The sequence below is a fragment of the Sparus aurata genome, chromosome 8 (genome assembly GCF_900880675.1).
Source record: "Sparus aurata chromosome 8, fSpaAur1.1, whole genome shotgun sequence".
Lineage (NCBI taxonomy): Eukaryota > Metazoa > Chordata > Actinopteri > Spariformes > Sparidae > Sparus > Sparus aurata.
Window position 1 is genome coordinate 14,038,985 of NC_044194.1, and position 25,250 is coordinate 14,064,234.

A 25,250-nucleotide genomic window follows, 5' to 3' on the forward strand; every position below is an offset into this window, starting at 1 on the left:
AAGAGATGTACAGGAATGATGAAATAGATACAAAATAAAATATTGTTAGAAATTATCTAAAAAAATTTAAAATTGTCCAAATTCTGCACAGATTCAAGTGGGGGGGGGGCCCCCCCCCCCCCCACTTGAATCTGTGCAGGTTATGAGCTCAAGAGTGCAAGTGTCAGTGTCAGTCTCAGTGGGGGTGGTATCCAAACTGCAGCAGGGAAGAAACTGTTCATGGTGCGGGAGGTTTTGGTCCTGATGGACCGCAGCCTCCTGCCAGAGGGTAGAGTCTCAGAGAGTCTGTGACCGGGATGGGAGAGGTCGGCCACAATCCTACCTGCACGCCTCAGAGCCCTGGTCGCCTAATGCACCCCTAAGGCTCTGATACAGCATACAATCAGCAAAGTAACTAGTAACTAAAGTTATCAAATAAATATAGAGGTGTAAATGTAAAATATTTGCCTACAAAATAATGTGGAGTGGGAGTATGAAGCAACAGTAAATGTAAAATGAACTTAAGCATCAAAAGTACAATTAAAACATATTTGTATATGTGCTTATATACTGTAAACATACTGCATGAATCAACCAGTTATTGGTCTGCCCATTTATCAGATCTGATATTAAACCTTTTCCATTTCTGATTATCAGAATAAGTGTTTGTTTGTTTGTTTTTATCCAATTGCCGATCAAAATAATTTTAAACAATACATAGAATTTCAACATGCACTACTTAGGCTCTGATGCAGCATGCAATCTGCAAAGTACCTAGTAACTAAAGTTACCAAATAATTATAGAGTGAAAGTACAATATTGTACAATATAAATAAAAATACTCAAGAAACTCACAGCTAACTCAAAATTTTACTGCAGTACAGTACTTGAGTAAATTTACTTGGTTGGATTCCATCACTAACAAAGTACTTTGGCTTATCCTCCTTACAGTTTATCGTAAATTCCATATAATGGCTGTCAGTCCACATCAGAAAAAGTTTGTTCAGTGATCTGAAAAGATGCTTGGATTTGAGACTTACTGCTAACCAGAGCTATAAATGATCAAGTATGCAGTGAATTTAAATTGCCATGTCATATCAGTATCAAGGGCTGCTAAGTTTTGCACACGCCCAGGAAAAATCTTATCTTCAAAGCCCCTCCCCCAGCAGATCATTTCATGCCCTCCAATGACACAGAACTGATCTGTTTTCCCCTCTGTTAGTAGTCCTAGTCATCCCAATGCCCAGTTTAACTTCTTTTAACATTTATTCTTGTTCTGCTTATCAACATGTGATGTTATTTGCCCCCTTTTCATCATAAATACTGGGTAAAATTTCCCTTTTCCCTTCCACTCACTAAGTGGAGTCCAGATCAAATTCTACATTAAGTAGACTGCATTTTTTAAGTACTGACCCTTGAGAATTCCCATTTATGCAACTTTATTTAATCTTTACTTAACATTTGCTAAATTTTTCTCTTCATATTTTTATCATGATACACCATACCAGTCGATGGAGGCACCTTTTCTTCCCGGCAGGCTTCTGCTGGCACACAAGATAAACAGGCATCTTAAGTGCAGGCACCTTTGTCATTTAGTAACACTTGAGTGTAAAAATAAATGCGAGGAAACATTCAATTGAATACGTGTACATAAAGATATTATGCAAAACTATTTTATTTACAAAACAAATGGCACAGTGTGACTGCACAGTAAATGCACATGCACACTCCAGACATGTCAAGGGAGTTTCTTTCCATAAAATCCTAAGTGATTCCAGTCAGACAGTGACAGACATTTCAGGCAAAATTCACAACTAAGATTCTCACTGAGGGAGCAAATATTGCTCAAGAGGGTTCATTACTTTTAAGGCCATTTTAAAGGTCAGGATGAAATGGAGACCAGCAGCAAGTCTTTGCAAACCAATATCACTAAAATGAATTAAAATACAACTGGCTACAGAGTGTGTGTGATCTACTCTTCAGTGGGTTGAAAGCACAGAATCAAACAGCTTCACAGAGAGAGGAAAGGACACACAATCAAGGATTAGAAAACAAAAAAACAAAAGTAGGATTACTTCACTTTTCACTATTTAAACAGACATGCCTCCATATGAGCTGTTAATTACAGTCCTCACACATACATCAATGCAAACCTCGATAGTATTTTTTTCTCTGTGGTTATTTTTGCCTCTTTAATTAACATTAACATGGTGGAACAAGGTTCCTTTGAGGTGGACAGATCATCTGTGCAGGCTCTTCAACTGCTGCTTGACAGGCAATTTGTATGGAGGCATATATCCTTAGTAGTGACGCTCTGTAAAAATTAGATAGCACTAACATCCATTCATATTTACGAGTGTGATATCATGTTCAATAAACCACTATTTAGTCTCTTTTAGGATTCTGAGAAACATTTTCAGCTACTTCTCCGTTGGATTTTACTCACTGACAATTCAGTGTCTGACAGTTGCCAATTTTTCTCAAGAATTTGACTTGGTACATGACTTGTTCTTACAGAATACATACAAAGGTGAAAAATTAACAAAAACGTAAACGGCAGGTAGATATGAAGTGGGAGTTGGAATGGTAACAAAACCGTAAACATAAAAAACATCAACCAGCCAGTTTGCTGGCCACGATCGAAGTCTTTCTTTGAGGCAGGTCCTGAGGTGTTGGGATGTGGCCGCCTGTAATCTCCGTCTTCTCTGTTGGTGCAGATGGCAGCTGTTTGTTCTTCATTTTTGCCTTGGCCATGTTGTAGTCACCAGAATCAAAATACTTTTGCTGGACAATCACCAAGAGAAAGTGAGAATACTGTAAGACTAGGACTGTTTGAATCAGTAAACAAACAACAAAAAATAGAAGGTTGAGATATAAAACATACCCCCTTCTGAAGTCTTTTCCTAAGAAGGTCTGAGCCTCCAGGCTTGGCTCCAAGGTTAGGATACCTGGCCTTCAGTTTGGCCTCCTCGGCTTTCTCTGGACTGGTTACTTTGTCCTCCATTTCCTGTTGAAAGAGCACATAGTGTGTGAATGACAAACGCATATTCAGCTGACATCATGGGAGGAAACACTGTCATGTAAAGTTAAAAGAGCATATGGCATTAGTGACTAATACAACTACAATATGTATTGTGACAGCAGCAGCAGCTAGAGCTCGTAGGACTACTTATTTATGTTGCATAATGTGCAGGCGCCGCCATGAGGGAAACTCCAACTGGTGTTTGCACTAGCATTAATCTTGCCATTTAACTTAGCATGTTTAGCTACAAAATTAACCACCGTTAACGAAGCCATCGGTCTAGTTACAAGGGATTGCGCCAATATACTCGTCTCCCCGAAGAAGGCAGAGCTTCTGTTTTTCTTTACCAACAAGCGTTGGCAGCTAATTAGCTAATTACTTGGCAGTAGCAACGTTAATTATATTAGCCAACAGTAGCGTGCTAGCTACTGGCTAACTAGCTTGCTGCTAGCCGCCTTGTAATTTACCAGGCTCGATGTGCTAACAGCATCTACTAAATTTTGCAGTTTGCCGTTACAGTTTACCTGCTGATCTTCAGAAGCCCTCGTTCCTTCAACCTCCTCGGACATCACTGTATTGTAACCCTGCTCTGCTCCAAAAACAGAATGTAACCGTTGAAGCAGCTCCTCTGGCAGCTGAAAGGTGGAACTGGCAAGCGACTAGGCGGGCGAGGGTAGCAGCCTGTCATGCAGCCTGTCCAGCAACAGGCCGGTTAATCGATGCCAGAGTTGATGGATGGAGACCAGGGAGCGTCAGATCATCACATGAATGTGTCAGACGTCAATTACAATTACTAAGACAAAGTAACTTACATACTGTATCTCAAAAATCAGTTATATATGAAGCTTTTGAGTGATTAATTCGCGCATTTATGTTTTGATAAACAACGAATACATATTTATCCTGTGTAACACTTTTAATATGTTGAAATTATTATTTTGCCCTCCAATACATGGAAGCCCATTTCCACCAGTCACAGAAGACACACAAATTAGATTTAAACTATCGTAACTTTGTGATTAAAAGTCAAAATTATAAGATAATTATAAGACTTCCTGTTTCAAAGTTTTGAAACAGGAAGCTAAACGTTAATCATCTTTTCATCTATTCTTCATTGTCTCCTGATTAATCTGTTGGAATATTTTTGTTGGGTATGGAAAACAAGATTATTCATGCTGCTGTTTTTCATAGTATTTTCTTGTCAATATCCAATTGTATACACCTCTGATCTGTTTATGTGGTAAGGATCAATCAAACAAACTTGTCACATTAGTCAAAGCATCTAAATCCATAAAAACAATAGTAGTGGCTTAAGACCACAAAAACCATGCTTTCCCTTAAGAGCCTAGTTTCTAATCGTAATTATCAGGGTTTTCTTTTGCTGATAGCACTGCATACGCTAGCTAACCTCTCACTACATGTTAGTTCATACTAACACAGCAACAACTACAAAGGGTTAATCAGCAAAAATCCAATGAAACATGAAAGTAAAATGGTTTCTCATGCGTCAAACAAATCTTCAACTATACCCTTCGGCACCAACTTGGGTTTTCATTTAGGTATGGGTATAGTTAACATCACAGAAAATTGGAAACAGAAGAATACTTTTTTCACTTTTTATTGGTTATCTTGACTGTATTACTGCAATACATCATATTCAGCAACAGGACTGAGTTAATTCTTTACAACCCAAATTTACACTCTGAGAACAATAGCGGGGTGGTTAACTGCTGCAGGTTTGAAGATCTTTGTTTGGCCAATGCTTTCAGCTGCTGTACAGCAAATTTTACTGTGTCCATCATCAGCCATTTGGAAAATTAGATTCCAAAACAGAAGTACAATATAAATCAAGGTCAACATGCTCATGAGTTCTATCCCACAAACAAAACCCCTTGGAGACAAGATTAAACATCTTCATCTCCCATGTCCACATCTTCTTGTAACTTCTGCACCATCTTGTCTTCCAACTTTTTGGCTTTTCCTGCAAAATATAAAGATACAATCTCACTGGGTTGGGTTTTTTTATTTCAAATAATTCAAACTGAATCATTCCAATTGCAACATCCAGTCAAAGGGACTGTACAATGTGCATATGTGTCTGTTATGTCTGCTATTGTCAAGTATACAAGGACCTCATGTGTGCTGAAATCAATGTCATGAATTCAAATTCCTTGAACAGGATCATAAGATTTTGAGTATAACTTGACTATTTGCCGACTCATACCTGCATGTGGTGCTTTGATAAGGTGAATATTTTTCTTCACTTCGACGATGGCCTCTTCCTTCTCCAATTGTTTGCCCTTCTTTAATCTATATAGTGAAGATGAAAACAGTCATGTCAATACAAAATCTGTTACATAAAAGCTATTCAACAAAATAAAAAGACAAGATGAACTAAGGCTCACCTGTTCATGATGAATCGTGCCTGTCGTTTCTGTTTGATTTCTTCCACCCTCTTCATGGCTTCCACTGTAGAAATCAAAAAGGGACATGACTTTTCAGTTCAAATCTCAAATAACAAAAACACTTTCACAGCAAATACAAGCAAGAAATAATTGTATACTTTACCTGTCTTCTCCCACAAATCTCTGTTATATTTCACAGGTATGTTTCTGCGTTTCTCAAACTCCAAAGAATTATCCTATAAGAGAGGATTTTTGTTTGATGAGAAACAGTAAAAACAATTAAGGACTCTTAAAAAAGTGCTCTACAGAAAAACAACTTACCACAGTCAACTCCTTTCCTGATGCCTTTCTGAAAGCTTTGGTCCATCTTGTTTTTCTTGGGTTACGCTTCTTCTTGAAGTTCTTGATGCATTTTGACCTGCAGAATCTGAATGTCTACATATATTCAAAAAGACAGACAGAAAAACAAATGATTTAAAGTTCAACTAAAGACACAGGACTTCTAATGGATGTGAACGAGTAAACAGTTTCCTTGGCAGAAAGATAAAAGGACGTGGGAACTGTAGAATTATAAAGTTATAAAGAGCTCAGATTCAAATTTGAGTTATCTGGCTTGAAAGATTTGATATTTCATTTGTTGAATGTTAAGCTTTCTATCTAAAACATATCTAGTTATGGTGGACAGTATGTGATCCAATATTAGCTTATTAAAGATACTAAAATACTGGCCCCGCCAAACTAAGAGACAAAGTGTTTTGAAGTGAAGTGAAAAAATAGATATACATATACATAATACATATCTTGTTCATTATTATTCAGTGAGTGAGACCACAGAGTGGTGACTACAGACAGAGAGAGGATGCTGCATCAGGGCCAAAGTATTGCATTCCGATACTAATATATTTGATCAGCAATTTGACAAAAAACAAAACACAGACACTGATAATCGGAGAAATTCTGAATATCTGAGAGGCCAGGCAATCAGTCTATCCCTATTAAATATGTTGATGCTAAAGTTGCACAAGGTATAAAGTTTACATAATTGTGAATGCAAGAAAAGAATACAATACCAATCAATAAGAAATTAAAGTCAGTAACAATAATTATTCAGTTAAAAAGCAAGTATGCTGAGAAGCATTGACACATTCGAATAAAATCAGTTATTGTTATATAGAACTGTTAAAAAGCGAGGAAGTCATTTACAGTGAAAAAAAGAAAAAAAGAAAACAATAACTATAATAATAATAATAATTACAAACAAAAACGGACAGTTAAGTTATAATATGCACTATATTCTTTGACAAATGTAATGATTATTGCTAGAATATTACCCTTGTGAATCATGTTTTGCCTCTGTTTGGACTGTCATAGAGGTTTTTAAATACTATTGATGCATAATACTAAGGCAGTACAGGCAATAGTGCAACTTCAACAAACATTACAAAGATAGTATAATTGTCAGATCTATGACTGTAGGATTGTCTATGAATTGTCAACAGTCTGTTGCCACATCGAAGCTTTAGAGGGCGCAATTACTCCACAAGCCAACCCGCGGCCCTGCTAGTTAAATGTCCGCCCTCATCATCAACTTCACTCTTGTGAGAAACAGCATGGATTTAACGTTTGTGCTAACGCCATGCGCGACTACTTCACTTTGTAAACCTCTGAACACTGAGGTAGATAATCATCACGTTGACTTATTAACCGTCTTCCAGCTCATAACACCCTGCCTTCATCCCACGTGAGTGAATACAACACGTTACGTTAGCAAGTTAACGTTAGCCAGCAACTAGCTAACAGTCAAATGTGAGCTTCTGTTAAGGTTAAATGATAATTCCGGAATAAACACGGTGTCATACCTTACAGTCGTTCCTTACAAACATCTGCCCATGCCCAGGGTACACCGGTCCCGAGCAGAAATAACACTTTTCGATTCGCATTTTCACAGCAGATGAGCTGCGTGCGACGGGCGATGAAAACAAGACCGCCCCGTCACCACTTCTTCGGTTTCCTCGACTTTGACAGCTGAAGCGCCTGTTGGAGATCTGCTGCCCCCTGCTGGATTCTGTGTGTGTCACTGTTTCTACTTAAATCATTCATCTCCAGTGTTTGTAAACGTTAAAAAACATTAAAGACTGGTGGAAGATTATTTGATCTTTGATGGGCTTGGACTTTCTCCTTAACTGCTGTACCACATAACATTATAACCATAGGTACAGATAGATATATATTTGTTCCATATCCATGTTTATAAAGTCAAGATGAGTAATGTGACACATCCATAATATTCTATGGCAGCCCAAAGTGTTAATTTTCAAATAGATTAATAATTCTGAAATGATGTAATAATATTCAATAGTCGATAATTACAGTAAATATATATAAATTAAACAATACATTGTGAACAAGTTGATAGCCAAACACTCCTTACTGGTTGGATTTACAGGCTTATATTGGAGTTCACTTTATATTGGAGGTGCCCTTTTAATTTCAAATGGTATTTATTTCTATTTACAAAATCCCTTGTTGACACATATTCACCTTTTTTTTTGTTTTTGATGTATTTTAAGTTTCAATATATATGTATATATTAATCTATTAATATTCTTATTCATACTTCATTGACTTACATGCATCAGTTTAATAGTTCACACTCAATGACACCATCTTTTTAAGCGTCATAATTTTTTTTTTTTTTCAAACCTATATTTTACAGTTCTATTTCTTACTCTCTGCTTCCTTTTTCATACAATTGGTGACTTTTTGCTCTACATATTTACTCAGTGAATGAGATCTCACAACAGAAATTCTGTACTTCAGATTTCTCTACATTTTGTGTATGTAAATGTAAAAAATGTAACATATATAACAAATATTGTCTCTACTTTTCAGAGCAAGAGGACTGTTGTTGTTAAGAAGATTTTGTTGTTTTTTTATGGAGTTTAACAGAAGAAAACACAATTTTGGCCATCTGGTAAACACTAACACTCATTGATTGTCAGCTATTCTAAAAGCCCATCCTTTTGCTTCTAGCAAAATGTTATTCAAAATATTACATATCATACTAACTTTTCAAGAAATATCTAAAATGGATTTTCATTTGCTCACACACACACACACACACACACACACACACACACACACACACACACACACACACACTGGTAGCCCCAAGAAGACAAAATGCGACACAGAATGTATTTTTCCAAGAACAATTTTATTTTCTAGAACTTGTGATCATCTTGAGAGTATCAAAAAAGTCTGTTGCAACATTTCAACACGTAAAATAATTTGTTTTGTTGCTCACTTTGGTTCAAAAGATGTATTTTGGTATTCAAAAGCAGAAATATCAGAAAACCATAACTTAAATAATAACAGTTAAGTCTACACTCTAATCTATATTGGCACCTGAGTTAAGTCAGCAAAATTATCTGTGGCTTCCAAATTAAGCTCTTATATTAAAATGCATCACACAGACAAGTTTTGTACTTGAAACCAGCCTCATCAATTTAGTCAAATGTCACATTAAAATTGGGAATTTTCTTTGTTTTCAACATGCTAAAAGGACGATCTAAATAAAAAAATGTTCCAATGTAACCTACATATCATTCAGGTGAAATTTCATGGTTATAAAAAGACAGCAGAACAATTGATGACATCTCAAGTAAAAAAGAAAACACGATGTGAAAACGCCTTTCTAGTAATCAAAACTGTTGGAAATCACATTTAAATGCAAATAATGTAAATGATAACCAAAGAAAATCACTAAATAACAGAGACTTCAAGTTTCTTTGGTTAGGATTATTTGTATTACAAAGATATCAAAATTGATTATGTTGCTCTTCACACACAGGGTTTCCATTTTGATAGTCAGATTCCTTCATTGTCACACCTGGACAGGAAATATCAGGAAGCAAGAAAGATATTTCTTCCCCATACAGCAATATTGGTAAACAGATGATTCTCAAAATGAAGAATAAATATCATCATCTATCATGGCTATCATCTAGCCATACCCATCTGAGGAAGGAGACAACTCTTTGGATAATAGCATCGGCATCACCGCTGCGTTTAGCAATGGTCTAGAAGGCAAATGGAACACAAGCCGGGGAGACTTGCGCTAAAGCTTTCACCAGAATAAAGCATCAAGAAAATTTACACTGAGTAAAGCATTTAAAACCACCATTCTAAGGGAAATTTACATCATTGGCAAAAGCAACATTTTGGCAAGCGCACCCTCAATATATTTTTGGTTGCCTTAGAATATCTATTGTATTATCAAAAAACTCTTTGGGTACAATTTTCCACATCTTTGGATCTCTTCTTCTATAGTATGCAAAGCCCTTTTTCGATATTAAGGCCATGTTAAAGCTTTGAGTTCAGTGCACTAAAAATGCCAAACAGTATTTTTATGATAAAGCTCAAATAGTTTGACAATATCTAATGCACTTGTTATTTCCACAACATACATCATTCAAACAATGTGAAACAAAAGCTCTTTCAACCTTGAAAATAAAAGAGAATTCAGAGAATTTAAAAAAAATGAGGACCTCTTCATAACAATGCCCGGACAGAAGTAACAAGATGGCAATGAAATGTTTTCACCTTGTCCCCTGAGTCTGAGATAATACTGCACAATATGTGGTGAAAAGGAGGTAGTCATGTATGTACAATAACAGAACACGGAGGTAGATAATAAGTCGACAGGGCTCCACTTTGCCCTCGGCTCCAGTGGACAGTAATTAAATATAATGAAAATGTATCACAGTACATTTCTGACATTCTTTTTAACATTCATCATGGGTGAGCTTTGGTTTAGGACAGACAACGCCAAACACAGACAAACAGGTAGAAAGTAAAAAAAATGGAAATAAAATGTTATAACACACATTCATACAAAATCCTGAGGTAGATCCAAAGCAAAAGCACATTTCCTCCATCGCAGCAGCTGACTTCCGGATCCCATATGCCTTAGAAAATAACTGAAGGGCTCAACTCAGGAAGCAAACGAAGTAGAGGTGGCTTTGCTTCGGCTGCTGGAGATAGATCTAGGCCAGGTGATGTCAGGAGCCGGCTGCTTGGGATGTGTGCAGGGCAGGAAGAGAGCCCTCCGAGATGCAGCAGCGCCCGGCAGCATCAGGGGCGGAGTGATGGAGGGGACACCTCTGCATTTCCTCATTTTCCACTTCAAAAGACTGCTTCAGCTCAACAACGGCGGCATTATCGTCCGACCCGAAAGATTCAGGCCTGGAGTTTTGGCTGGTTGAAGGGTTGCTCATCTCTTCGTTGCTTTCTTCATTGGAGTAGTGTCCAGAGTCTCCCGTCTCCTGGCTGCCCTCGCTGCTTTGAGAGCTCTCTGAGTGCAAAGGTCCATAGATGATCTCCCGGGACGAAGGTGGCAGGGGTGCTGAACCTAAACGCTCGTCATACCTCAGGACAGTTTTTCCAGCCTCATACAAGCTGGCTCTCCTCTCAACCTAATGACAGAGACATGATAGAATTTAAATTATAATAAAAAATAAATCTGAGCAGAAATACAGCTGATGGGCAGAATAACGTTGCATCACTTACATCACTCTCATCTGGATTAATGATGTCCCTGTTGAAGAGCAGCCACCTGCTGTGATTCTTGCTGCTGACCAGACCGGCATTATTTATGACAATGTTAGAGCCATCCTGGAACAAATGAGAAAAAATATGAGAAACACATAATCTTATGGCCCTTCGCTCTTCAGAACATGAAACATGTAACCGTGAAATTTATAAATTCCATATCAATGTTTTTTCTCACCTTGGCATCTATAAACTGAGCATTAATCATGGGTATAAGAGCTTCAGCATTTTCTGTAAGGCGTTCATTGGGCAGGGACAAACCAGCACGGGGATCTTCAGCAGCTCCCAACCCAATGACTTTGTGAGTGGAGGATTTGCTGTAAGTCATACAAAAATCATAATGTAAACAAGTGTCAGAAGTTATTCTTTTTCATTTATACCATAACTGTATAATGTCATTCATTATTCAAAATGATTATTATCAGTACCTTGGTCTGCCCTTACTGATGAGGATCAAGGCACACATAACAATACAGGACAAGGCGATGCTCACACCGACAATGATCCCTGTCATAGACCTCTGGTCTATGTGGTAGAGACCATCAGAGAACACTAGAAGATAAACACAGTGTCAGATGGGAAATAATCATACAATTTTTGACATGCATTAAAAAGTGAAAAACATGAATGTCTCCATATTCCTACCTTAAATATGAAAATACTACAACTCAAATTAGACAAAAAATTGACCAAAACTCATAATTTCAAGAAAATACAAAAATAGATTTTAAATCTAAGTTGAAACTGAACATAAAGCCTCATCTTTATTATACTTTTACTGATCCACTCTTTCATTTATAAATGAATGTTGCTGACCTACGCCTCCTAGTGGTTTGGTTCTTACCAGAGAGGGACCTTTATCTACTCTCCATAGAACATTTTCAACAATATCTTTTATAAATAAAACTCTACTGTCAGAACCGAACGTTTAAAAAAATACATATGTACAATACTAAACAAGAAAGCTTATCACCTGTAAAAACTGCATTTTTGTTCACACAGGATACATGTAAAGGCTAAAGAATACTTTTTTGAGTTCCAATTCAATACATTTCATTTAAAGCTAAGAACACAAACACAAGTGCATAGCTTCTAAATAATTATAAACTTGATATCACATAACTACCAGCTTTATATGACAAATGAATCAAACTCATCCAGATGTGATGCCTCCATAATGCATGCTCCAGTGTTTCATGATGCTTACTTGTTGTATCTGGGAAGCTGTCAGAGTGCCTGGGGTTCTTGCTGCGGTGGGTATTTCCACGCGTAGGCACCAGCTCCACAATGTTAGAGAAAGGCCCGTCACCGACTTGGTTGGAGGCAGAGATTTTCACCAGGTAGACATTTCCCGGCTCTAGCTTCTCCAGCAGGGCCATGGTATGGCTTCCTGTAAACAGAGGTAGAAACACAGCACAAGGATTAGAAATACAGAAAATTGATGCAAGTGAAAATGTTGCATAAATAACTTTATACAGTATGTTTTATTTGCTCATAAGCTGAAAGTAAAGAGCTTGGGTGACACTAGTGGTGAGAGTCGGTTCCGATGGGGGTGGTTACAAAATTAACATTATGATAGTTTCATCATCACCGTTTCCTGTAAACATGTCTCTATATGTTTAAACTTTGCCTTACAGGACTTCCATACTTATACTACAAGGGATGAAAGCGCTTTAGGTATATACAGTGATTACTTTAGAATTTTTAAAATTGCAGTATGATTACTTTAGTTGTTTGTAGTAGGTAATGTTGGAACACATATTCTATGAATACATTCTATATCACTGACTCTACCGTTAACACAATCCAGCACAATACTCACCCTCCCTCTGCAATATTTGCCAGCGTCCTCCCAACCAGGCTTTCTGTGAAGCATACAAGATGGTATAGCGTGATACCACCACATTGGGCTCTACTGGCTCCCTCCAGGACACGAGGGCAGTGTCATCCTCGATCAGAGTTATTCGTACTGCTGCAGGTGGTTGGCTAGGTGCTGTACACAAAGAAATAACATTCATAATAAAGAACACTTGCTGAGAAAGATAGAAATGATCTGACTGGAGTCTGCACGGTAGAAGAAAAAGTGGGACACTCAAAAAGCCAAATAGTCTTTACAAAATACTGTTATTACCTGCTGGCAGAGTCCGGTGGTAAACAACAGAACTCCAGGGACTTGACATTTGGTCCACATGGAGACGTACGACAAACTCATAGCGAGTGTTTGGAACTAAGTTCTGAACTATCACACTCTGTTTGGTACTGTGGACAAAAACATCTTATATTATAGTCTTTATTTGTCATGCCTGAGGAAAAACACTGAATTTTTGGGGGATTCACAGCTTACGTTTGCAGGTAGCGAATAGCAGAGGCGTTGTGGGTGCCCACAGGTGTACAACGGACTGTATAGCTAACAGACTTTCCAGAGGGGAAAGCAGGACGGCTCCAGCGCAGGGCTACTGCAGATGAATTGTTGGCCGAGACAGTCACGTGATCCGGAGGTGGAGGGGATGCTGTCGGTTGGTCTCTGGCCGCTGAATGATGCAAGCAAATTGCATATTTTCATCACATATTTCAATTTGAGAGGTTGTATTCCATTTTAAATTGAAAGAGAACAATAGAGAAAAGTACTTACACACACAACCAGGAGTACTGACTGTTTGGTCTGTCTGATAGCCATCCCCAGCCTGACTGATAGCCAGAATCTTGACGTGATACTTTCTCCTAGGATCTGAAATACAAATAATCAATTTTCAGCCATTTTCAGCCGTTTTGTTAAAACTACAACTGAAAGTTGGTCAGATTGACATAAAAGTAACTGTACATACCAACCAGGGTCTCTGCAGATATCAGACACTTAAATAAAATGCTTTTAGAGACACATTCAAGATAGTTCTAGCCAAATTTAAGACGGGATGTTTGGGAAATCAGATTTGTAACATCAGAAATTTTGACTCATTGACTCATTTATACAAAAAAAATTCAAGATAGATAGATGAAATTAGACACAATTGAGACCTGCAGACACCCTAATAATATAATTTTTCAAATTAATGGTCCAATATTCAGTAAGTAATACTAAAGCATGAAAGACCATCATTTAAATACCAAAAGTGATGGTTAACAAATAGTAAAGCAGCATCTATAAAAAAAAAGGCAGACACAGTGGGGGGGGGGGGGGTTCTGTAGGTCATAACTGGCCATTCTCATTGCATGGACAATGCATGGCCTCCTGAGTCACCCCAATCTCTCATTCATCATTTCTTGTCATGTGAAAGGAGTATGAGAACGATCAACCAGACCCAAGACCCACTGAATATGGTGACATGATCGATACCCTCTATGAAAACTATCACAAAATTATACTGTCTTTCTCTTTTGAGAGCCTGTAAAAATGTTACAAACCATGATCCCTTTGATTTATTGTGCACAAGAAACAGATCACTACATTTCAGGGGGACAGTAGGGGTAAAATAGGGTAAAGTGTGATCTTGTGTTTAGTTTAGACTTAAAAATAGAGTAATTATTGGATGATACAATGTTGTTTCAGGTGCTTGCTAAAAGACATCAGGTCTGTGGGTAGGAAGCTTTCATTTAAAATGTGCAACCAAAGTTTGTGTTTTAACTTAAATTGCTACCTTTGCTTTAGTTCCTTAATTGGGAGGTTTTTAGGGAGCGTTAAGATTTGTTTTATGCCTCCAGTGTGAAAGGTCGGACTATTGGTATTGACCAGTGAAGGCGGTGTGTCCAGGCCTGTTGTGGGGGCTGGGCCAGAGGCAGCGTTCAGCTGCTGGGATCCTAGACCCATGGGACTGGGGGGTTTGACTGGGGTCACCAGGTCAGGCCAAGATAGAACACAAGGAATCTGGGCCCGGACTGTGGGAGCTGGGCCCCTTTTGTTCCCTCTTTCACGCTCTTCCTATTGCCCTTGCGTTATAGCCTTAAACTTGGAGTAACACAGATAAAAACATGGCTCCAGAATAAGACTTATATGAAGACCGGTGATAGTATGGAACCAGATGACTGCACCTTGTGCGATCATCAATATAGAAACCTACTAAACGGTTTTGCATTTATAGCAAGGTATTACTACAAAAGCATTTAAATTAAAAATAGTCACTAACAATTTATTAATTTCTTTTTTTTATGTTTCGGATGAACTGGCCTGGCCTCTGAACTGAACAGGAACCACCCTGTGCCTGAAGGCTCACACCAGACAAAATTCTATTGTCTGCAGTTTTGATCAGTAGGGCCCTGGTTCATATTGAATATAGATTTCCTTGGTATATTTACATGGACAGCACAGATGACCAGTGGGGGCAGGGTCCTAATCCAGGACTGCTGTCTCACGGCTCGAGGTCACCGGCTTGGTCCAGCTCTGGACAATCCCAAGGGTGCTTGTTTGTGCACTCCAGTGTCCAGCTAAAGGGGGAGTAGTAACCAGGGTCTTACAGGGCAGTTCTGCGCCTGAACACAACACAATGGCCAGGGGTAATTATGCAAGCTGCAGGATGGGAAACTGTGGTGGGAGGGACATCTGGACCCTGACCTCTAACCCTGGGAGCCTGATCTCGCACAATACCGGTGGCCAGGCTGTAGGGTTGCTGGTTAGGCAAGAGGGGTCAGCCCATATTGATCAGGACAGAGGGTGAAAATGCAAATGCACCATCCAACTGGCCACCGAATTGAATTGGGATGACACATATGCCTAAGAACCCATCGGTCACTCTGGGTTGGCTCCACACCAAAATCAGGTTTAAATGGTATAAACGTAGCAGCAGGGTCAAATAAATATGATGTTCTATGTATGTTTTTTATCTGCTCCACTATCCCATCTTCTCATAGCTAGACAGCTATGACATCACTCACCAAGGCCACTGATGGTGTAGGTATAGTTTTGGGCCTGCAGCTGGATTGTAGGCTGCTCTGGTTGTCCTTCCTCATGGTAACACAGCCGGTAACCCAGAACAGCCACAGATTCTGGGGAGATTTGCCAGCGTGCCACAATGGAGGTGCAGTTAAGAGGCTCAAGTTGAAGAATAGGGGCTGAAGGCACTATGGGGAAAAAAACAGCAGGCACTGGGATCAATACACACTCATATTTGAAATCCTGCTGAGCAGAAAGGAAGACTAAACATATAAACAACAGAAAACAGCAAGACACTGGTATAGAAAAGGATGGGTGGATGGATGGGAGATAATTTTCCAAACCCACTGGTTGTCAATTCAAATAGGAATTGTGGGTGTGACAAAGTTCAAATTTAGGCTGTAGTTTGAAAGAAAACACACTAGTATTCATGTTCTAAAATGTATCTCAAATAAAAAAGGGCAACTCTGTCATCTGTGCTACTCTACATCACCTAAATATATATAACCAAACTTTTGAAAACAAGAAATCCAGTTTTGGTGGACAAACAGCCTCCCCCAACACATTGAACCATGAAAAGGGGCTATTCTTTCTCCAACAGAGATGCCTGAGGCCCTCTCTTTATGACCCGTGACTGAGGCCACTATAACATCACTGACAGCGAAGGGCAAAGGTTCTTGGGTAACCAACACAAAGACTGTGGGACAATGCTACAAGAGCAAACTCTAGTCATAAGCCGACCACTCTGCATGAGCTCTAGTGGTCATCCTGGTATGCTGAGAGCAACAAAAACAGTAATGTGACAAAAGCTAAAGCATAGCAAGTTAAAATGTCCACGATTCTAATACTCCTATTACTTTATTACATTACTGAAGATGCCTGCATTTGACCCAAAGAATAAATTCAATCACGCATGAGAACTTTTGCAATAAATGCAAAAGTTAAGAAAACCATACTGCTCTCCACAGTGAAGTAATGAGATTGCATTGATAAGAACACACAACTCAATATCACCAGCTCTCAAACATTTATTCCTTGTAAGTCTTCTGCAGGTTTACCTTTGCTGCTGGAGGTCTTGGGTGTACGGTGTGAGGTCCATGCAGAAGGCTCACACCAGCCCACACGGGTGGCTGCAGCCATGCGGAGCAGGTAGATGGTGTCAGGCTGCAGGCCCTCAAGAAGATACTCTGTGCTGTTCTGAGGTATCTCCACTGAGGTGACAGTGTTGTCCGCAGCTGTACGGTAGGAAAGTCTGTAGGCAGACAACTGACCGCGGCTCACCTTGGCGGGCAGTGGCTGCCAGCTCACCTGGATATCTGTGGAGCTGTGGCTGGTCAGACTCAGCTCTGGGGTACGCAAAGGCACTGCAGAAAAATAGGGATATAACAAATACACTTAACCATGGTGTGGTGAAACATGCTGGCAAAAAACTGTCAAATTTCTATTTCTTATTAACAAAAATTTGAGTTAGTGAGTTGCACACACCAAGAAAATACTTCTAGAAACTGTGTGCCCATCCCCCTTATGTCCACTCAAAATGTGCTCTCTGTACACACTTCACTTGCATGCATTTTAGCTTAACTACCAGAGTGATTTATTGCAAGGAATGCTGGGTGTCTCAATGCTCAGTGCTTACCATCCTCCAGGGTATGTTGACTGACTTGGTCTGACATACGACTGGCTCCCATTGGCATATAAGCCACAATGTAAAAGCTGTAGTTTCGGGCTGGCTCAAGATCATCGATGATATAGCTGGTCGTGTCATTGCCAATAACAACTTGGTATTCTTCGTTGTTTAGACCTGACATGCAACAGAGTGTAAAGAAATTTAGAAAATAGGTTAAAATGATCCAAAGAAGAAGAGACTACTATGAAAGTTTTTTGAAAGGCTTGCCGCTCATCTTTCCTATAAACACATGTAATGCAAAGCACAGCCACATAACTGCTTCCAGGAATCTCAAAACAAACTTGCTAAAAAATGTGTTTAGAAAGTAAACATATAAAAGTAAAAGTAAGTTCATATAGTTATTTAACTGCCAATTTAATCAACAAAGTTAAATATCTCCTAAAGTTACTGGTGTGCAAGACTGTGAAGCTTTTAAAAAGCTGCACTGCCCCTTTAACTACAAGCAGAATAAGCTGGCGAGCGGACAATGGGCTGGCTAAGCCTGTTGTTATTTCAGTGAAGTTGCCATTCTGAGTATTCCTTGACCTCTGCTCTGTGCAGCAACAACAGATGGCCTTCACCAAGGAAAGCTGATCATATGTGAGAGAGTGAGATAGCTTATTGTGGTCAACTCTCCTCCTCTCACAACTTCATCCCTCTGAGTTTAAAAAAACTGAGACATTTTAAATGGTTCTTCCTGTTGCTCTCACCTTCAGCCTTCATATAATGGATTGAGTAGGCAATGACTTTGTCTGCATTGTACAGAGGTCTCTCCCAGGCCAGTAAGATGGCAGAGCTTGAGATGGTCTCAGCATGGATATTTCTTGGTGCACTGGGCCTGTCCTCGGACATGACAACAATAAGGCGAGCCAAGGACAGCACAGAGCCCTGTTCACTCTCTGCCACGCATTGGTAGATGGCATCATCCTCTGGGATAATCTGGGTAATCACCAATTTACTGTGGAACAATACAAAATATTAATTAGCAGGGATAAACCAGAAACCTAAAGGGATGAAATGTTTTATGTGCAATTGTGACAACAACCCCTGTTGTGTAATACCTGTTGTACATCTTAATCCTTCCATTTAAGTGAACCTCTTCCCCATTCTTTAGCCAGCTGATGCGTGGCGGGGGCACACCCTCTGCTTGGCACATAAACCTGGCAGTGCCTGCTCGTGGACGGGTCTGGCTCTCAGGCCTCTCAACAATGGATGGTGGCACTGAAACAGAGGAGTAAGACAATGTTATGAAAACAGAAACTATTGCTAACCATTGGTTAGCCCACAAAACAAAACACTGACTAATTCTATAAAAAATACCTCACATCCACAAAGGTTTGTGTTGTGTTAAAGCATATGGAATACAAGAAGCTTGCAGGACATGAAGAGTTTAATATACCTTGGACTGTAAGGTTTGCTGCAGCAATTGTGTAGTTGCGGGTTCCAGGGGTGGTGGCCCTGCAGAGGTAGACTCCACTATGTTTAGAATTGACATCAGTAATAACCAGGTTCCCATTGCCCAGCACTTTGGCATTGTATACATCAATAGGTTTACTATCTGCACGGCTCCAGGAGATGATGGGCCAGGGATTGCCTGTGGCCACACACTCCAGCACCACAGTTTGGTGTAGAGAGACTGTGACATTCTGAGGTCCAGCAATGATTCTGGGCCTCTGACGTGGTTTAGGGCCTTCACCTTCACAAGAAAAGGACATTTTTTTATTCAGAGTTCCCTAAGAAAAATTAGAGTTTACAGCTCATTCCTAAATTCTAGATATGCAGTTTATGCACCTTGGTTGACTGTCAGTGTGGCCTCTCTACTCTTCGAACGGCTACCGATGTTAGTCGCCACACATCGATACTGTCCAGCATCTTCCAGTTGTACATTGTGGATCTGAAGGACTCCATTGGTCAAAACAGTTATTCTGGGAAAATACAAAGGTAACATTAGAAGGTGTACTTAGACAGCAACAGAGGTGCTACTAGGTTATAAACTAATGTTATAAACAAATGGATGGGGACTGTCGGAAATGCCTCAAAGTGGGTTGGCAGGCACAGTACCTGTCTGACTGTAGCGGTAATGTGCTTTGGTTGAGCTCCCAGGTGATAGTGGCAGGAGGGCTGGAGGTGACTGCGCAGGAGAATCTGGCCACACAGCCCTCAGTCACCACCATAGGCATAGGATGCAATGAAAACTCTGAGATACCTGTGGAAAGATAAATTATCAGTCAACCAGCAGAACATTTTAACTAAAAATTAACATGAACTTCTTATCTTTGTTTGTCATTTAAAACATTACACATTATGCATGCAAAATCTTGACTTTGACGGATGTTTACTGATTTTATGAAATGAATTGATCTTTGTGAGCCTCAATGATCTTGCTCTTGTGCAGATGAGCAATCAGCTCCTACCCTGACCAGCTGGTCCAATCAATGGATCAATTGAAGAATGACACTGAATGATGCATTGTTATAGATAAGAACAATCAATTCACTTTGCATAATCAGGACTGCAAGCAGCCACGAGGAATAAAAACATATCTAAAACTTTGTTGAATAATAAAAATAAACCTATTTCTTGCAGAAATCAGGGATGACAAACTACATATCTGCAAAATATGCCATTTTGTCAGTTTAATGTTGCACATATTTTACAGCTATGCATATGTAGATGTTCCACTTATACCCTGCAATGTAGTCACTGGCCTAAGAATAAATATACTTGCTTTTCAAGTTCTAAAACACCTATGCAGTTTGCTGAGTCACTTTTTTTGTGATGTCTATTCAAAATGTCTTTCAATAATCATCACAAACAAGCAGCCCCCAATCTGCATTTATCTCCAGAATGTTCTGTTAAATATGACCAATGACCTTCATTCATTAAGGTGATAGCACTCCCCCTCCCCCCTCACTCACAGGAAGGAAGTCAATATCATGTTAAAGAAAATCAATACTCTGTTCACCCACTGAAACTACACATTAAAGAGCAATCCCTAAATTCAAGACCTGATCTCATCAATATTACAAAAATAAACTCGTAACCCTGCTTGTGTGAAGTGCTTTAGGGCTTTAGTCTCAGCCACTGTTGTAAGAAATGATTCTTAATGGTTTGTTTCCTGTGAAATGTAAGTAATTTTTGGCTTAGGGTCAGTACATACCAACCAAATCACATGTCATAGTTCATTTAATTATATCCCAATGGTCAGTATTATCGTTAAGTCTAAAATGATACACCTATTTTTACCTCCACGCAACATGGCCAACCTGTGAGCAATAGAAAAAGCCCTCAGCACCTGATAACAAGTTAGAAACAATATGTTGTACTCTCCACTGAGAGACAACAGATCGTCTTCACTCTTGCTGGGATCAGTGATGTAGACAGTGGGTGTGGCCTGCACAGACTGATCCGCTAATATGGTCACCTCTGTTGTAAAGAATAAATCAATGTCTAGGTCAAACAGCACAAAGGTTTTCTCTGCAGAGGTCAAAGTTCGCTTCTACCCCCTTGTCCATTCAATTTTAGCCCAAACTGGGAGCCAGATCGAAGTCAGTTTACCATTAGTCAATAGACAAAAGAGAACTTTGTGATTCTTATGTTGTTTATATCACATATCAAATGTTACAGTAGAAAAATGTACAAGAGCAATGTATAAATGTCCTTGATGTGCAGATATTAAGGGAAATATATGACATATCTGACACCCCCTGTAAATCCAAGATGTTCTGAAACTGGTGATGCAATCCCAGAAGTTGAATAAGAACATACTTTCTGAATATAAACATGTTTCCAAAGGATCACTATTTACTGGAATATCAGGACAGTTCACTCACACGATACACTGGCCATTTCTTTAACAAAAGGGCTCTGCTTGACAGGGCAACAGAGGGACTGATCCAGTGAAAGGGATTGTGGGCTGGGAGAGAGAACAGCAGGGCAGCCCAGCCAGAGCAGGCCTGTGACATCACAAAGCCTTTCCCTGGTGACCCCTGACCCCCAGGACCTCTGGACAGAAGGGGAGCACAGAGGAGGCCCCCCATCCTCCACTACACGCCTACAGCTGACCAAAAACCTTTAACCCTTTCAGTGACAAAAGGCTGGACGCCAGACTAAACTTGACTTTTGAGGTTTTTGTTTTGGTCATCTTATAGGAAACTGATTTTTGTGATGCCTATTAATAGATTGACATTTACAACAAGATTGCCAGAGCGAGGTTTGTGTGTCTATTAACTAAAACATTTGTTTTCCACTTTTTATTTCTATATTTATAAATCCCTTCCTGTGTGATCGCAGTATGTACTTCTGGATAGTTTTGTGCTGTTGCACATTAGGACATATTGCCCAGAACATTCTATCCTCACTGCCAGTGTCAGTGTCAAAATCAGTATATTTCAGAAGGTGTTGCTAGTTTCCATGACACCGCTCATGGGATATCCACTTCTAAGACCTGTGAAAAGTGTCCATGGTAGGCCAGGCCCACTGAATAGACACAGCTGTCCTGTCCACTGATATGTGGACAAACAAATGCCCTGAAAACCAAGCCTTTTCTTCTGGGGCGGTCAGGGTTACTCCAAACAAAGGCTAAAAGGCAAATGGCCTTTCAGAGATTCCTCTGTGTAGCAGACCATTCAGCAATTACACAGTGCCACAGCCTGCAGTTACAATGCAACCCCACTAACATAAGAAGTGAGAGAAGGCTAATTTCTAACTTTTTGCCAGTGTTTCCTGATTACTTTCCGAAAAGTGCAAGTGTAACTTTTGCTAAAAAAAAAGGGGAAAGTACTCAGAGCAAGGGCTGCCTATTTATGGAGCATTTATGAGCTTTTAGATTGACTCTCCATCTACCTTTTACTGTCTCTTAAAATGATCCTATAACTGGACTGACAGCTTTAAACTCAAGCACAGCCAAGTATGAACAACTTCCAATAACATGGAAACCCAGACTTTAGAGGGTTTTCCTCAGTCAAGAAAGGGGTGGGGGACATCTGCTTCCCATCTCCAGGTTAATAACCCATGAACTTGCCATTCTGATGGCCTGCATGTTGACACCACAGAGCATAAACCTACCACTTCAACCTATCATCCTAATGGTCTCAACAGCAGAAAACAGGAAAAAAGTCCATGTCAGCCCCAGAGAAATCTTTCCACTCTGAGCTCCATACTTACTTGCGATAGTCAGACGTGATCTTTGGCTTAGGATAGCTCCATATTTGTTCTGGGAGAGGCACTGGTAAAACCCTTCATCTGATTCCTCCTTGGTGTGTTTTATCTTTGGTATGTACAAAGAGCCGTTGGGCAGAAACTGTACATGTTTACTTTCTGCCAAACGAACTCCATTCTTCAGCCACTTGATGGTGACTGGAGGCTGCCCATGAGCCTGACAGTCCAAGACAGCAGGGTCCTTTGGTAGTGCTGTAACATCACTGGGCTCTGTGATGAAGGACAACTCACTAAAACATAAAACACCTAGAGGAGAAGAATGAGAGTATGAGTGAAGAGCTGATCATGGATAAGCTCCAAAACAGTTACTTTATAGCGAACAGACCATGCATATCATGTAACATACTGGAGGAACATCATGATAAAACTACATTGGTTAACCAGAAATAATGAAAATTAATAATGTAATCAATGCCTAGTATGACTGCACGCCATTTGGATGGTTACCATACGTTCAAATGTAACGTGGTGTCCTTATATAACCACGTTCTGTTTTAAAGAAACAACAACATTGTGTGTATAATGTAACGTTATGGTGTTTAAATATTTGCTGTCACAAATACCACACTTCATGTCATGTTACTGATATTAACGTTAATGAGTGAAATAAAAAATTGGTTGCACAGTTCAACAACATATCTTGTTATCTCCTCTTAGGTCAACGTGGTTCAGAAAAACAAAATAGTTTCACATTTGCGTTATTTCAGAGAGAAACTAGCTAACATTAGGCAGCTTGTTCAACGGTCCGTGGACGGACCTCAAATCGGGTCAGCGGCAGGATAACATCAGTAGAGAGAAAACAAAAATAAGCCACTTACTTGATAAAGGAATAAACAAAACAAAAAGCAGCCAGTGCTGGTAGTCTTTCATCTTAAACTTGGCCATTTATCCAACTTGCGGTGTCATTTTCCCCCTCAGCGCAGACTGCCGCTCTCCTGCGTGCTGTCCGGACAGCCCCGCAATCTCTTCTGCCAGCAGCGGGGCACCAACGGCTCTACAGGGGTGCCGGGGGATCCTTTTACGCATGCGCAGACAGCACCGGCCAGAAGTAAGTGTGCCCGTGTGCCGAGTGAGGTGTGGGGACCCCAGGGGCCCCCAGGAGGAACTGCCACAATACGTATAACTGGAAATGTTCACTCATTGCACCTACAGGATGATGTGATGATTGTTTCCAAGTATACCCTCACCTGGAGCCGAAATTAGCAGTTAAGATCGTCTTAGCATGTAAAAGATTATAACCAAATGTAGTCTGTGTGGTATAATAATATGTATCTTTAGTTGTTTGACAAGGTTGTTTTTGCATAGAGGATAGATTGAATAATGTATAGTTTCTCCCTGATATCCTTGAGTATTGACTTGACTTTTATGCGTGTGTGTCTATGTAGGTGTTAATTCCTTTATGTGACTGAAATGTGACAAGGAATAAAATGTCTTCCCCAAAACAACATAGTGCACCTTTAACTCACATTTCACAATTTCAACTTGGCACAGGTTATCTGGTCCAGATTCCACCAGTGCACCTAGAAGTTTTCTCGACATCTTCTCTGACAAATTATTTTTTTCAGATTTGAACTTCAGATAATAGTCATTCTGTTCATACATGTCATGTCTTCACGACTGCTTTTAAAACCTATTGTATAAATAACACATTGATTGCATGTCCGTCTCTGATGAAGACGGGGTCCCTCTTTTGTTACTCTGTTTTTTCTGTTAAAGCTTTTAAAGTTTTTCTTTATCCATGGGGATGGTCAAAGGCAGAAGGATGAGGAAATAAACTGCAGTTTTTACACCCATCTGAGACACATTTGTGACTTCTTGCCTTACAAATTGAATTGGCAAATTAAGAACTGAGCTGTTCAAAGAGCTGAGAGTTTTAATGTCTTTCAGTGAAACTGTTTCCACAATATATACAGCTAAAATGTACATAAATGTCAAGCTCAGATTAGATGCATCCTGATAATAATCATCTACTAAATTATCAGTAACCAAATACTTATTTGCAATGTAGATACTCAGCCGGATGAAATCTTCTTTTTCTGTGCATTAAATATTTAGGACACTAAAATAAGATGAACATAGTGAATTATCAGTTACCAAAGGCCACTGGTAATGAGGTCACACTGAACAGCATCTGCTTCTACCACAGAACCTGGTAATTATGAAGAGATATTGATGGCTGCAAGTCAGCTGCCTAATGAATTCAGATATTGATCTTGGCGACCGTGCCTTTTGACAATGACCCTCCCGTCTCCCAGCCCCTCATTCAATAGCCTCACAATGGGCTCCAGCTGTGTGATCAGCCATGCTGTATCAGCAAAACACTCATCCACTGGGTTACAGGTAAATGCAGTCATCACATTCAGATTGTGAAACATGTTGTGCCTTCCAAAAGATATGATACAACTCTCCACAGTAACTATAGATGGTTGTGCAATTATTCTAAAGCATAACTGCCACAAACCTGCACCTCCACACTCTCAC

General features: G+C 39.6%; 3 protein-coding genes across 3 annotated transcripts; all 3 read right to left on the reverse strand.

Annotated features, from left to right (window-relative positions):
* Positions 1-1,615: 1,615 nt before the first annotated feature.
* Positions 1,616-3,733, reverse strand: arpp19b (cAMP-regulated phosphoprotein 19b). Its single transcript, XM_030425571.1, has 3 exons — positions 3,526-3,733; positions 2,864-2,986; positions 1,616-2,763 (listed from the first exon to the last, which is right to left on the reverse strand). The coding sequence occupies exons 1-3, from the start codon at positions 3,568-3,570 to the stop codon at positions 2,593-2,595; spliced, it is 339 nt and encodes a 112-aa protein (XP_030281431.1). The 5' UTR covers positions 3,571-3,733; the 3' UTR covers positions 1,616-2,592.
* An 870-nt stretch (positions 3,734-4,603) lies between these two features.
* Positions 4,604-7,428, reverse strand: rsl24d1 (ribosomal L24 domain containing 1). Its single transcript, XM_030425570.1, has 6 exons — positions 7,266-7,428; positions 5,728-5,841; positions 5,570-5,642; positions 5,407-5,470; positions 5,226-5,311; positions 4,604-4,982 (listed from the first exon to the last, which is right to left on the reverse strand). Exons 1-6 carry the CDS (start codon positions 7,344-7,346, stop codon positions 4,906-4,908), a joined length of 495 nt encoding a protein of 164 aa, XP_030281430.1. The 5' UTR covers positions 7,347-7,428; the 3' UTR covers positions 4,604-4,905.
* Positions 7,429-8,604: 1,176 nt separating this feature from the next.
* On the reverse strand, positions 8,605-23,721 carry LOC115586441 (protogenin B-like). Its single transcript, XM_030425507.1, has 19 exons — positions 23,588-23,721; positions 22,716-23,015; positions 19,611-19,755; positions 19,341-19,474; positions 18,949-19,245; positions 18,611-18,770; positions 18,260-18,507; positions 17,520-17,684; positions 16,942-17,247; positions 15,886-16,071; positions 13,652-13,747; positions 13,364-13,550; positions 13,151-13,278; positions 12,842-13,012; positions 12,227-12,409; positions 11,448-11,571; positions 11,198-11,336; positions 10,978-11,082; positions 8,605-10,883 (listed from the first exon to the last, which is right to left on the reverse strand). The coding sequence occupies exons 1-19, from the start codon at positions 23,652-23,654 to the stop codon at positions 10,470-10,472; spliced, it is 3,555 nt and encodes a 1,184-aa protein (XP_030281367.1). The 5' UTR covers positions 23,655-23,721; the 3' UTR covers positions 8,605-10,469.
* Between the last annotated feature and the right edge of the window lie 1,529 nt (positions 23,722-25,250).

What these genes read in the sequence shown, in the direction of transcription:
- arpp19b (XM_030425571.1), bottom strand. Translation starts at nt 3,570, where the DNA reads ATGTCCGAGGAGGTTGAAGGAACGAGGGCTTCTGAAGATCAGCAG. An exon ending in GGGCTTCTGAAGATCAGCAG is followed by an intron (nt 2,987 to 3,525) that starts GTAAACTGTAAC and finishes CTCTTTCAACAG; the next exon opens with GAAATGGAGGACAAAGTAAC. An exon ending in GGAAAAGACTTCAGAAGGGG is followed by an intron (nt 2,764 to 2,863) that starts GTATGTTTTATA and finishes GTGATTGTCCAG; the next exon opens with CAAAAGTATTTTGATTCTGG.
- rsl24d1 (XM_030425570.1), bottom strand. Translation starts at nt 7,346, where the DNA reads ATGCGAATCGAAAAGTGTTATTTCTGCTCGGGACCGGTGTACCCTGGG. An exon ending in CAGGAAAGGAGTTGACTGTG is followed by an intron (nt 5,643 to 5,727) that starts GTAAGTTGTTTT and finishes CCTCTCTTATAG; the next exon opens with GATAATTCTTTGGAGTTTGA. An exon ending in TATCAAAGCACCACATGCAG is followed by an intron (nt 4,983 to 5,225) that starts GTATGAGTCGGC and finishes TATATTTTGCAG; the next exon opens with GAAAAGCCAAAAAGTTGGAA.
- LOC115586441 (XM_030425507.1), bottom strand. Translation starts at nt 23,654, where the DNA reads ATGGCCAAGTTTAAGATGAAAGACTACCAGCACTGGCTGCTTTTTGTT. An exon ending in AGGATTAAGATGTACAACAG is followed by an intron (nt 18,508 to 18,610) that starts GTATTACACAAC and finishes ATTGTTCCACAG; the next exon opens with TAAATTGGTGATTACCCAGA. An exon ending in CAAGACCTCCAGCAGCAAAG is followed by an intron (nt 16,072 to 16,941) that starts GTAAACCTGCAG and finishes TTTTCCCCATAG; the next exon opens with TGCCTTCAGCCCCTATTCTT.